Raw genomic sequence first — 15,468 nt, 5'->3', positions numbered from 1 at the left:
TACCTAAATTAAAAAATATCTTTATAAAATATAATACCCCGCTTCCCTCTAGTGCTCCTATAGAGTGCTTATTTACTATTGCAAAACAGGTCTTATGAGAGAGGCGTGGATGTTTTCTAATTTAGAAAATTTATTACTTTTGGCTAATAAAAGATTATAAATATTTTGATAGATCATTTAATATAAATAAAACTTTATCATAATAAAATATGATTTTGTTTCGTGTACCTTCTAAAAAAATGAAAATCAAAGTAGAGGTTATGGAGTGGCACTCCATTACTTGGAGCGGGAGCTAGCTCCTTTTAAAAATGAAGTAGAGGGAGCGGTAGCTAGCTCTTTTTAAGAAGATAGGAGCGGGAGCGGGAACTAGCTACTTTTAAAAAGGAACAACTCCTTTTTAGTCATTTATTTTAGTATATTATTTTTCAATTGCTATTTATAATAAGGACTCATCAATATATTTTTTTAGTTACATGAGTATAAAAAATAGTTTTCATCATTCATTTTTATCAAATCTTGGGCTTCTTCATTTTACATCTTACTTCAATAAAATCATTAAAAAATTCTGTGGCTCACTTAATTTTTCCTATTTTCTTTTCCATGAAAATTACTTCTGATCCTACCCATTAAATTATTTAAAGGTTAAATAATTTTGATTTATAAATCTTAGAATTTAATATAATTTTTTAAAATTAATATAAATTTATAATAAGTATTGAATGTTCTATCATGTATTTATGTTAAATTTACAAATTATGCGACTACGATAGTAATTTTCTATTAAAATATTTTCTCTGGTAAGGGACGATAATTTTCCGACCAGATTATAAAAAAAATTACATTATATCAATTTTAAACAAAAAAAATAAAAATTTCTAAATAATGTTTTCCTATTAATCTTTTTACGATTTCTTACTGTATAACTAAAAATAAAAATAATTATATCAAAATCAATACAAAATAATATAATCACATTAAAAGTTATTTATAATCTAATCAGGTCTTGAGAAAAAAATGGATTTTTTTATCATTATATTAGGTCACGATGAATTATAATATAGAGTAGATAAAGATAATCTATAATCGAAGATTGATAATCAAAATGAATCTTCGCCTTTTTATCTTTCAAAAATAACATTCTATTTTAAAAATTATGGACAACAATAATAAAATATTAGGCATTCCTTAAGGAATATTATGTTTTTGAAAATATTGAATATGTATATTAAAATTATAGATAAGATTATATTGTTATAAATTTGTTTCAAAGTTAAGGTAGAAGAAAGAATATAAAGGATTCTTGCAGATTTCCATTGATACCAGATATATAGCATATGCATATCTCTCTTAATCTTGTCAGTCTCTTGCATTTTTCAAAGTTTTTTTTAAGAGCTTCTGTTAAATCTTATACGACCAGAATGATCGGAAAAACTATGGCTAAAGAAGATATCAAGAATATCTGATTTTGCAATATAAATACCAGGCAAGTTATCATGAGATGATTAGTTTTCGAAATATATACCTATTGGCAAAAAGAAGAGATGTAATAGTTATAGCAAATCTAAAAGCCATAGAATCGAACCAGAGTCATAGAATTGTAAATTTATTTTATTGAAATATTTATATATATATTATTAATCTTTTGTTAACGATGTTGATTCCACGGATACTTCTTAATATTTAGATTGTAAAAAATATTGATTTATTTTACCATATTGTTTAGTTTCTAAATTATTTTTTGCTCTCTAATTTATCAATTATATCTAGCGGGTGTGATGGAAACCCCCCCCCCCTTTACCTCACAGTCAAACAATACAAATTATTTATAAAATTATGAGGAATCAAAGATTTTTATGATTTGCTAAGTATCCCTAATATAAAGAGATTATATTCTATTTTAAATTACCTTTTTGACAGGCGCGTACGCAGGAATCTGGTCTGGGGGGGGGGGGGGATAATAAAATTTTTTAAGAAATATTATTGTTTTTTAAAAATATCAAGCATAAATTTATCAGGACTAATAACTATTTCTAATACACAATTTTAAATTAATGTGAATTATAAAAAAATTATATGTAAAGAATCACTTAAATGACCCAAAATAGAAATTTGAATTTTTTGAGCTTTAAAATTTATATATAAAGTATAAAAAATTTAAATGTTAGAAATATAAATTAATACACAAAAAGCTTAGGGAATAATTGTATTTTGTATGTTATATATTTACAATGTAAAATCCAATCTTCGTTGGGATTGAGCTAATTTTTCAATTATCTCATCCTTGCTTGTTGTCAAATGCCTATGAATATTCAAAAGATCCAAACCTTTCAATCTACTTTCAAAAGTTGTCTTGGTATGTTTTTCAGAGACCTGCAGGCCCGGCCCCCGGGTTGGACAATATGGCCGGGCCCGAAATTTTTATATCTCTGCCATTCATTATTGAAAAAAATTTTCAAAATGTTAGGACAGCTTTTATAATCTTTATTTAAGAAATATTTTTTTAAAGGTTTATAAAATTTTAAAATTCTATGGATGGCGGGTATTAGAAACATATCGCAACCAACATTGTGCTGACTCAATTCTGTAAATACACTCTGTTTTTACCAAATTTACTGAGGCATTATTAGATCAGAAAGCTGACATGCAATTTGGTTAGCTATGTCTTTGAATTTTTCACTATTTGAGGGGAATTGAAACGACCTTTTGAAATAGCGGAGGATCAAGGAAAATATTTTAATATTTTCCTTATTAGATGCATCTGTTAGAATTGCATATGTATGCCCATCTTTCAAATCGTCAAGAATTGACCTCCTCGATTTATGCCCTAAAACATTGATGATAGCCTTGCTCATTTTTGTTCTACAAGTATAGTTTTCATTTATATTAAGTCATCAAATAATATGGGAAAAGGATTATACCAACATTGTGATGATAATTATCTCTGTGAATGTTGTACTACAAGATAAGTGATTACAATTGCCGCAACTGTATTTGCATCTGAATTATTTCTTATTTTTGGAGTACCTTATTATGTATTTAAACGTGATATGTGATAATTAAGCGCCTATTCCTATAATGTTACACATACACGGTAGATTTCCAATTGCGATCGTTTTGAGGGACATTTGCATAAAATATATTTTTAATTGTAAAATTAAAATCGTTTTTTTTATAAAGTTTTATCTTGTTTACATTCTTTTATATTAAAAAAAGATCGTTCGTTTTTTTATGAATTAATATATTTTAATAAATCAAGATGTTACTTTATTTTGAAAAATATTTACCGACTTAGCATTTATATAAACTAATTATAAAAAATAATAGGCGGATAATTAAATCAATTCAAAATCCCTTCCGAAGGCCTGCAAAAAAATTTTTTTTAGCAATTTTTATATTTCTACCGAAATTTTCATATTTCTCCCGCATAATACTAAAATTCTCCCGCAATTTGAAAATTTTGACCTGGCAACCCTGCTCCCCTACTATATTTTTACAAATAAATTTATTTAATCTCCACAATTTATGTTCCTTTTTATTTGTCATAGTAATCTCTGGTAATCAATTATTTAATAACTTATAATAATTCTAAAATCTAAAAAATCTTATATTCTCAATTAGATTCAGTTGGCTTCTAAGTACCAATAGCTTTAACTATAAATTTCATAAATTATCACCTTTAAATAACTATTACACAAACTTCTTTATATCTCATCTACTATGAATGCCTTTTGTTTTTCATTTTAGCTAATCATATGGCTACACCATTTTGAATCTTAATCTTAACAATATCAATAAAAGTCTGAAATCTAAATAAGCTACCGTAAAATACTTTCTTTCTTTTTCAACATACATTTAAATTTGATTTTAATAACTCGAAATATCCTTGAAATCCAAAGTAAATTTAATTTTAAAAGTTAATTATCTTCTTTTCTCTTTTTAAAAAAATACGTCCTTTAAATTTCAATTACATTTCTCTAAATATTTTTCTTACCTCTTTATTTATGGAATTATTGCCTTAGAATGCAGTTGACATCACTCCTTGTCCCCATATAATCATTGCCTGGCATTAGATTGAAATTTTCTTAAAGCGATCCAGGAACGCGTCCTCTTTTCGGCACCACTATAATAAGCAAGATTGAGGTAACAATTGGAGAATAGTTTGAAATAAAAAGAACTGGAAAATAATAATCAACATATATAAAAATAGGAATAAATAATTTTACTATCACTTTATTACATTATCCAAAATAATTATAAAATAATAAGACATAAAAATTAAATTAAAAGGGTTAAAAAGAATTCTTTCCAAAAACTGAAAATTATAATATTCGCAAAATCTCAAATAAATATCTTTCCTTTAATCCTCATTTACATAGTCTATAATCTTAAATAATATCGTGATAATTCTTCTAATTTAGACATTTTTCGTTTAAACGTTTTCATCTGAATATTTCAACAGTATACCTTAAATTAAATATATATTACAATTTTTTTCAAATATACTAAAATTATTGTACATTTGACAACAATTTTAATTACAAACACAAATGAATAATATTTTTCTATATCACGGAGAATAAAAACTTATATAATAAGTACGACATCAGAAAATCAATTGAATAGAGCTCTACTTAATATACATAGATATTTGATCCCCATTACAGAGAAAAAGTTGTTTCAATCGCAAAAAGATTAGATTTTCATATAAATGATATTTTGATTAACTTTTTTAAATTATCATATGTTTTTTAACAATATTATTCACGATTTATATTGGCTCTTATTATTAATATTTTATTTTTTCCAATATTTTATTATTTGATTTAGAGATTCTTAATATATGTAAGAAATCAAGCTAATTAAATCAAGACTTTGAAACACCTTGAAATACCCTTTTCTACAAATTTAAGTAATTATGTCGATGGAACAAACTACCTCTTCTAAATAATTTCTTTACGTTCATATATAATTAAAATATATTAAGTATTTAACAATTTTAATAAATTTATCTTATATATAAAAATGTTTTATTTAAATTTTAAGAACATAAATGAGGAACAATTTCTTTATGACCAAAAATATAAATTTGTATCATGTTTGAAGCTATCAAATTGAAAACACTGCTAAACATAAATTTTATCATAAAATATAAGATAAATTTTGTCAAGTGAACATTTTATGTTCTGAATCAAAACAATTTCCAAAATTCGAAATCATAAATCTTGCAGCAACACAATAATTCCTGTAATAATAAGTAATATTTCAAATTTTAAGGGTTTTACAAATATCAGATGCTTTTGTAATTGCGAAATTAAAAATTAGAATAAAAATAGAATTCCTTATAATTTAAATAATTTTAAACATTTGTATTTATAATGTATCATATATATAATTATAAATATTATTCAATTATAAAAATCATAAGATAATTTCCACCGAATGTAGATAATTTTTCCGCGGCGGCGTAGTTAGAGCTAAAAAAGCGATGCCGGCGGTGGCACATTGGTGCACAGGTCTACCCTAACAAATATTTAACATTATTTTATAAATATATTTAATATATTTATGAAAACCTTTTTGAAAAACATTTTATTTGAATCTTTATCTGTATCAGCAGATTTTTTTTATTGATTCAATAATCTAAGATATAAAAAAATTAATTAACTCTTTTAAGATAATAGATCCACAACTCTGATCCACAGTACAGATATGCCTATTTCGGCCCCCGATTATTTTGGAAATTATTTGGTCCAGTCAGGATCAATTTTTATTTCAAATAATTTTGACGGTTATCTTACTAATTTTTTCAAAGGAAAATTGTAAATATAAACAATTGAAAATATGAGCCAAAATAAATATTAAATGCTCGAAAATTTTTTCTATTTGTAGATATAATATAAATTTTTAAACAATTGGCCCGGCCAGGATTTTTGTTTTTAAATTTTAAGCCCGACCTAGCCCGGATTCTAAATATTATGTCATCATCCTGGCCGGGCTGGATTCCGGACTGGGTTTGTAAGTTCTGTATTTTAATTATTTTTTGTTATACATTATTTTAAATAAAATTACAAATTATAAAAATTATTTGAGCTTGGTAAATTATTTGAATTTAATGTCAAAATTTTATAAATTATTGATCAATTCTATAATCTTCATAAACAGCTAGTCCATTATTCCACTCCAATAAATAAACTTTTTTATTATTAAAAATTTACAGCTTTATTAGTGATATAATATAATCTTATAATTTTTAGAAATGTATTTCTGACCATCCCAGATTAGCCACTCCCTTAACTTTAATTTGGTTTCTATTTAAATGAATTATTATATTTGTATGCCAATAATTTTTTGAAACTGCTATAATTGAAAAATCAAGAAAATAATATTCATTCTTCTTTTTTGCTAGTTAAAAAAAGCAAGTTAATTTAAAAATAAAATACACATTAATTAACATTGCTATTAGTATAAGCAATGGGGAGAAGGTTCCAACCTAAAACTGACATAAATAACTATTTATAAAACTTTTTAGTATAATATTTGATAAGTAAAGGTAGTATTTTTTTTAAATGATTATGTTTCCTATCCAAAAAAATGAAATGTTTTATCAACAAGGGAAAAGAACAATTTGAAAAAGGAAAAGAGCGGATCCATAAAAGAAAAAATCCGATCCAAGAAGGAAAAGGTTCGATCAATAAAAGAAATGACTGGAGGATAAGAAAAAGTATAGTCGAAAAGAAATAAATCTCATCGATAAGGGAAAAGGTCCGATCGAAGAAGGAAAATTTTTCAATAAAAGGAAGTCACCATTAATCTTATTTTTTGTCATTTTAATTGCCTGCAAATATCGCTTTTCTTGAATTTCTAATTTTTTTTTCCTATTTATATTTCTATTGTTTATTATTTTATGCTATATTTTAAAAAAATTAGTATATTTCGTTTTTTTTCTTATTTTTCTCATTTTTGATCAATCTTTTTATCTTTTTCTACAATCCTTTTTTCAATTATTTTTTTATATTTCTTTCCTGCCATATCTATTTAATGCTTAATCTTCTCTCATTTCTATTCTAATTGTTTTTCCTCCCTTTTTCCATTCTCTTAAATTTTTGGAACGTTCAAACTCAAAAATATATATGCGATTTAACATCATTTGTCCAATGGAAACAGAGAAGGTTAATTATATGTAAACCAAGTTTTTAATATTTTATAAGTTTGTAATTATTGTGCCCTTATCTATTTTTGCTATTTTTCTTCTATACTTTTAATTTTTTTATTTATTTTTATCATTCTTTTCTTATTTAATGTATTCTATATTCTTTCTTACTTTTTTATTTATTTTTTTGTTATTTCTAAATAAATATATTCTTTGCTTTTTTCATATTTGTACGATTTCTTGTCACTATTCCATTTAGTCATTTTTAATAATTTTTTTCTTTTTATTTTCATTTATTCTCCATTATTAAAATATAAATTTTATAAATTATTGGCAAAAAATGAAATAGAAATAAGAAGAAATATTAAGGAAAATGATATGGGAGGTTTGCAGGTGATTAAAATGACAGAATAAGAAAATATTTCAATAAATAAGATAAATAATGCAATATTTCCTCTTTCGATTAACCTTTGCTTCATTTATCGGACAATTTCCATTTTTTTACTTTTCTTTTTTCGATGGGATTTTTGCCCTTTCAATCGCATCTATCTATCTTCGATCGATTCTTTTCCATTTATTATTGGAAAACACTATTAAATTTTTGAAGAAAAATATTTAATCTAAATAAATTGCTTGAAATTTATATTAACTAATATTATTTAAAGGACACATAACCTCCCTTCTTAGAAAAATCTCGACGCTATTATAAAAATATTGGGAAAAGAGGATATTTTTTTATATAAATGGTTCGTGATTAATAATTATAATGCCCATTTCAGAGTATTTTGCCTTCTAAGTTCAACGGTTTAAAAGACAAAAATTATTATTGTTAACACCGTTATGAATGAACCTAAAACATGAACCTTCTCATGGCTAATTAAATTATTAATAAGGAGGGAATTTAAAATGATATCATATCTATGCAAAGTAAATTATACTTATAATCAACTTACCTACATGCATTTTATATACTAATTTTTTTTTTAAATAATGAAGTATATTAAACTCTTTTTAAGCTTGAATTTTACTTAAAATAAAATTTTGTATCATACTACAGATCCCTTTGGACAGACAATAAGATTAGACAACCACGGAGACGGTATTCCCAAATACAATATACTAAATTACCGATTTAATCCTGTCACCAAATTATACGAGTACAAATTGGTAGGAATTTGGGATGAAGGATTAAATTTAAACGTAAGCGAAATTAAATGGAAAAATTCCCTGATCAGTGATGGCGCAGGCAAAGATTACAGCGATAAGAAAATTATCAATCGTCATGCAATGTTAACTTCTTTCTATTTGAATGTATCATCACCTACTCATACTCCAATTTTACAAGATGTTTTTGATATCAAAAGGAAAATAAAATTGAACAAAACTTCATATGTTAAAAAGGATGATTTAACATTATCTGTGACATTCATTGACAAAATCAGAGTCGATCCAATTTACTCTGAGGACATAGTAATTGATGCGAGTTACTCAGATGAATCGATTGCCAAAAAGACTAAAGATATTAAAATGGTAGATTCAAAAAATATGTCTAAGGCTTTAAAAATAAAACAATCGCAGAAAACTGACCATAAAAATCTTTGCAAAAACATAAATAAAGATGTCCATGATGATATTTGTAATAAACATGCTTCAAAATTAAATCAAAAATTAAAATCAACCGATTTAAAAAAGGTGGACTACGAAATTATAAAAATTAAAATCCCTATTTCCAGATGTAGTGAGCCTTGTCAGCGAGGAGAAATAAAAAATATGCAAAAGGGAGAAGTTTGTTGTTGGATATGTACAAAATGTCAGCCCTGGGAATATGTGGTTAACGAGACAACCTGTTGGGACTGTGGCATTGGTTGGTGGCCTAGATCTCCTAAGCTTGATTCGTGCTATCAATTACCATTAAGATACATTATATGGAGTAGCATATACGCCATAATACCTATATGCATATCTTTAATCGGTGTTTTATTAACCACTTATGTTGGTTTAATATTTTTAATCAATATAGATACCCCATTAGTTAAGGCTTCAGGCAGAGAATTAAGTTTCATGCTATTGGGTGGGATCACGATTTGTTATTTGTGCACCTTTCCACTCCTAGCTAAACCAACTCTTTTGGTATGTGGTTTGCAAAGGTTTATGATAGGTTTTGGGTTCGCCGTCATGTATTCAAGTTTGCTCACCAAAACAAATCGTATATCTAGGATTTTCAACAGTGCCAGTAGATCTGCAAAGAGACCAACTTTTATTAGTCCTACTTCACAAATGGTTATAGCTTTAATCTTGATAACCGTTCAAATAGTCATGAACGCTATATGGTTCTTGTTAGAGGTACCTGGGACAAGAAATTTTTCCCCCGAAAACAAAAGGGATATTGTGATACTGAAATGCCGCATCAAGGACACCTCATTTCTTTTCTCCTTGGCTTACAACATAATATTGATAATAATTTGCACTGTGTACGCTGTCAAAACGAGAAAGATACCTGAAAATTTCAACGAATCTAAATTTATTGGATTTTCGATGTATACAACATGCATAATTTGGCTTGCATTTATTCCTATATACTTCAGCACACTCAATGAATTTCAGGTTAGTCTTAATAATTTTACTTTATGTAAGAGAAAGGGTAAAAATATTATATGCTTTATCAAACCAGTAAAATAATAAAATAATCACTCAAGGACAATTGATTAATGTCATTTTTATTATTATCATATAAAACATGTTTATAATTGATTTAGCTCGGATAGTTTGCGTGAATTATTACAATATTAATTTAATGGGGATATTCTAAAAATTTAATGGAAGTTATTAAATAAGTTATATTAAAATATTTTATTCCAGATTCAAACTACGACATTATGTATTACTATAAGTTTAAGTGCTTCCGTAACCTTATTTTGCTTATTTGGTCCTAAAATATATATAATTGTCTTTCACCCCGAGAAGAATGTTAGAAAATTGACGATGGGATCCGCGGGTTATGCTAAAACTGCCACCAATAGTAGCTCAACATACAATCAAGGTATATACTACATATATGTCTGATTTTATCTTCAATACATTTTTTTAACAATTAGAATTATTCAGTTCAGCTTGCACTGCTTCCATTTTAGGCACTACCACCATATCTCTATATTCTAGAAATCAAATGAGTTAAGCTTTTTACAAAAAATAAAATAAATAATAATTTTCTTATACAGGCAAAAATTCTCTCACGAACCATAATATTCCTCTAAGAATTGGATTCAACAACAATCACGATGAACTTAAGAGTCAAAAAAGTAGTTTGAATTCGGAAGAAGAAATCTTATTGGACAAAAAAAAAGATTTAATTTTTAAAAATACTATACCAATTATGAAAAACGACCCATCTACCTCTCCAATAAAGCTTAAAGTAAATCATGTATTAAATAATGCCGAAAACAAATCTAAAACAACTAACGTTAAAAGGGCACGTATAATTGAAGAAAGCCTTACTTCATTTTAAATCATTTTATTTATTTAAAATTGTTATCATTAAAACTGAATAAAAATATTTATTAAGTTTATTTAATAATAACTATAATATTATTAAAATTAATGTTAAGTAATTAATTATGTGCGTCAGAATGTTGGAAATATGAAATAAATTATCTAGTATAATAGGCTTATTAAATATTTGATTTTCGTGTTTGTGAAGCAGGAAGAAAAATTTTAATGCTTAATGCCATATATTATATCTGATGTCCATATTGTTATGATGTAATTGTTTAATTTAAATAATATAAAGTTAGGAATCAAAATAAATCTAAACATTTTTAAATCATTAATAAAATAATTTATGCTTTATAATATACAAACATAAATTATAAAAAAATGCATTGTTAGTTTACTAAGCCATACTTTTACTTCCAAAACTAGCTTTATTTTTTAAATTGATTTGTAGATAATCTTGTAGTATATTCCTTCATGAAGTTATGACATACTTAAGCGCGTATATTCATCGCAGGAAAGATTTGACATACGACAACAAAAAAAATGAATATAAAAAAAGGAATATAAATAAAGAATAGAATTATATAAACCACCCCTCTAGATACATATAACCATTTTATACCAATCTTACATTGGCCTGGCATTAGCAATGGTAAAATAATTGAATTATTTCAATTTCACTATCTTTTTATGTTTTTAAAGTATTATAAAAATTTTATTTAGTGGTACAAAATTAATATACTATGCTATTAAGAGAAACCTGGGTAGATAGGACCATGGAGCAACAGCATTTTTTTAAAACTTATAAAGATTAAGGTCTAAAAATTAATCCCCAAGTAATAATTGTTTAAGTTGATCATAAATTTATACAAAGAAATATGATCTTAAATCGATAAGTTACATTTATCGAGATTGTTAACATATCAAATTAAAGCCTAAACTCTATTCTATCATTTGTATGAGTTTATATTCACATGTAACTATTAGTATGTTTTCTATTCACTTTTGTCACGAGTGTGGACTTAGGGCACCTAAAACCATTCATGTCAATCAAACGTAATTTTTTAAATATTTATAAATATTGAAGAATTATAAAATAATGATCTTTATAATGCATTCAAGTCTTTAAAATTTATCACCTCTTCAAACAATAAAAAAAAATCAACAATATAAAAGTTTGTCAAAATATTATAAAAAATTCCGAAGATCAACTTAATATTTTTGTTGATCTTTACAGATCCCTCTTCAATAATATTTTCCTTCTCTAATTCTATTTCCTCACAACATCTTATTACTACTCCTCCTTTTCCTCTTAATAAAAATGACTTTATTACTATTATAAAAAAACTCAAAAACCATAAATCCTCTGCAAATAACATTCACAATGAAATATTAAAAATATTCCCCGAATCTATTACTTATTTACTTTTTCCTACCTTAAATAAAATATGGAACACAGCAATTCTTCCCACCAATTGATGTAAATTTACTATTATTAATATACCCAAATCATCAAACCCTTCCTCATATCATGATTACAGAGGCATTACCCTCTCATCCTCTTTCTACAAAATTTTTACTACCTATATATTTAACCTTATCTCTAAGATATTGATAAAAACACCCATAATTCTATTGCCCCCTTCAGAACAGGACCAACACCATTAAACTAATTTACTTCACTTAAAATACAACTTGAAAAAGTCCATATTTACAAAACTGATATCTACGTTATTTTTATTGACATTTCAAAAGCTTTTTCAATAAAACATCAATACTTATGGAATATTATTCTCAAATATAAAATTAATACACATCTTATAAATATTATAATGTACATTTATGAAAATAGTCTTATTAATATTAAACACAATAATTTATCCTCACCCTATTTCAAAATCAAATGTGGCATTAAACAAGGATGCCCTTTATCTCCTTCCCTTTTTAACTTAATAATTTAGGATCTAATTAATTCTTGTAACCTCCATAATGTCGATTGGCTTTGCTATGCCGACGACATTTATATTATTACTGATGATTATAATTATATCAACAATATTTTTGCAAAAATTTCTTCCACTCTCCAACAGATGAATCTTAAAATAAACTTTAATAAAACAAAAATATTATCTACTTCCCCATTACAAACCTAATATTTAACAACAAAAATATTCTTTTCACTAAATCTTTCAATTATTTAGGTATTATTATCGATTATAAAGGTTCAATTAAACCAGATATATCATCCAAACTCGCTAAAGCTACTTATAACTATTTTTCTCTTAATAAATTATGGCATACAAATATTATATCAAATAAATTCAAAGTTCAAATTTTCAAGACCTACATTCTATCATCGTTAACTTATGGCATTGAAACTTGGGATATCACTAAAACTCATCTAAACAAAACTCAAGTCTTTATTAACAAATCTTTAAAAAACATCCTAAATATCAGATATCCATATATTATTTCTAACTTCAACCTTTGGAACTCTTGCAATCTCCTTTCCTTACACAGACTACTTACATATAGAAAGCTCGAATTACTATGTCACTCCTTAAGACATTCACAACATAGCACTATCACTAATGCATTAAAACATATACCATCTAATAAAAAAAATAAAAAACTTTATTACTCATAATATAAATCATGGTACGGACATGCTATTAATATTAACAATGTCGGCCGTCTATTTATTATAAACATCTTCCAAAATAAATCCCACTTGAAATCTTGACTAACTCAAGCAATCCTTGATTAATTATCTCCTATTAATTCCATTTAATAATTCTAATTACCAATTATAAATTTAAATTAATAATTTTTAATTACTAATATTATAAATTATATATTACTATATATAAATAAGAAATGTAAATAAATATAAATTATCTTTGTACAATTCACTTACCTAATCTTTCTCTTCACTTAATTCTCCAATTTTTAATCTAAGATATTTTTTCTTCAATTTATCAATCCTTTTTTACTTTCTCTTTAAATCATTAAATTCCTTTATATATACATAAATTTCTATAACATTACATTAATACTATATATATAAACTTCTTATTTCTTAATATCAATTTAGTGGATGCCAGCTTTATCCACAAGAGATACCGTAAGCTCTCTTAAATTAAACGGGCCCTGACAGTAGGGTAAATTACTGTCAATTAAGTGGATCCTTGCTTATCCACGAGAGGTACCGTAAGCCCTCTTAAATTAAACGGGCCCTAACAGTTGGGTAAATTACTGCCGAGTGAATGCAAATTCACTGCACTGTAGATGCCCTCTATGGGGTGGTGGAGTGCCCACTTAATTGTGAGATGTCTCCCCAGTGTATGATATGATATGAAAAACCAGATATATCCTATACCCAAAGTTAATAAATATATTAAATTATATGAAAATAAAGTCATTTTATTTAAATTAGTTGTATTAATTAAAATTGATATAAATAGAGAGCAATTAAAGTAAAATCTAGGCTGCTGGAAAAATACTGAAAATTATTAAATTTTTATTTTTGGTATTCAAGGCATCAAAAAGTATTTACTGAATATGGAGAAAAGCTTCTTTTAGAATACATATTTAATGTTTCAAACTTTATTACAATATTAGAAAGGTTTTATAAATTTAAATGTGACATGAAAATATTTTAATCAAGATATTTTTTTTAAATTAACTTGTCTACTAATATAGCTGTCTGTTCAAAATTTCAAAAATATCTCCAAAAGTTTTACCTAAGAGAGGTTCTCGCCAACTGTTTTAGACTGCATAAATTTAATAGAGTCCATTCTTTTGAAAACTCTTTATTAATGTAAGGATTTACACTGATATAAAACGGCTAATTGCCTGGGGAGACAGCCTTTGTAGACAATCAAAATGTGGAATGTACTTGAATCATAAAAATATAATTAGATTATTTGACCAGTCATAAACTTTTGGTCAGTGGCCACACTTGACTGGTTAGATAGACTTACAAACCCTGATAAACATACAAGAAAATATATTACCACTACGCTTCATTAAAATTGAAAGGAATTATGGATTAAATTAAAAATCAAAAAATATTATTATGTAAATGGATTCTAGGAAAAATCTTATGTATTTTAATTTGTATCGGAGCATCTCTGCTCAATTATCGAATAGTCAGCCATTACTGAAGATGCCACCAATGGAAGTCATCCAGTTGCCACAAAATTTTAATATAGACAATGGTTGACTAGTTTAAAATTTTAAAAAATAATTAAATGTATATATTTAACTATTGTTTACATATTTATAACTTAATGATTTAAAATATTAGGAGTATTTTTCAAATTAAACATATTTTTTTATAATTTGTTCTAAATATAAATGTAATAATTTGATATATAATGATAAAATCATACAATTTTAAAACATAGGATATAATCGTATTTAAAAATTGATGCAAATATTATAATCAGATCAGTATCGGGTATTTTTTAGTTCATATCAAGATCAACAAATATCTAAATCGATAACAGTAAAGAAGGGGGGATTTTTTTGTCTATTTTTAATATCTTTTACCTTTATCGGAAAAAAATTCCATTTCTTTCTGTCAACAATTTTAAATGAATTTAAATGGCTTAACATGGAAATTTTTTTTTATCAAAAGCATACATTGAGGAATGGGCAAACCACAGATATGCTTCATTTAAATCATTTTCAAAAAAATTCTGATAATTGGTGGATTGTTAATTGGAAAAAAGTACGATTTTAATGCTTCATGACATAAGGATAAAAAGAAAGCCATCATATTTTGGAGTGAAGTTATTTATAATCAAGTATAAGCTAAACAA

The 15,468-nt window shown here is 25.7% G+C and overlaps 1 protein-coding gene across 2 annotated transcripts in view; it reads left to right on the top strand.

Moving 5' to 3' along the window:
* Positions 1-10,869, top strand: part of LOC135923818 (metabotropic glutamate receptor 3-like) — a 36,106-nt gene extending 25,237 nt beyond the window's left edge. Inside the window, exons 2-5 of one of the 2 annotated variants that reach the window (XM_065458770.1) lie at positions 8,208-9,754; positions 10,010-10,190; positions 10,246-10,320; positions 10,369-10,869. In XM_065458770.1, the coding sequence (XP_065314842.1) occupies positions 8,208-9,754; positions 10,010-10,190; positions 10,246-10,320; positions 10,369-10,655 (2,090 nt within the window). In that variant the 3' untranslated portion in view covers positions 10,656-10,869. The remainder of the gene's footprint in view (positions 1-8,207; positions 9,755-10,009; positions 10,191-10,245; positions 10,321-10,368) is intronic. The other variant, XM_065458771.1, reaches the window with a different exon arrangement.
* Positions 10,870-15,468: the final 4,599 nt, after the last annotated feature.

The sequence above is a fragment of the Gordionus sp. m RMFG-2023 genome, chromosome 2 (genome assembly GCF_954871325.1).
Source record: "Gordionus sp. m RMFG-2023 chromosome 2, tfGorSpeb1-WG-v2, whole genome shotgun sequence".
NCBI lineage: Eukaryota > Metazoa > Nematomorpha > Gordioida > Chordodea > Parachordodidae > Gordionus > Gordionus sp. m RMFG-2023.
This window is presented reverse-complemented; position numbering and strand designations above follow the sequence as displayed.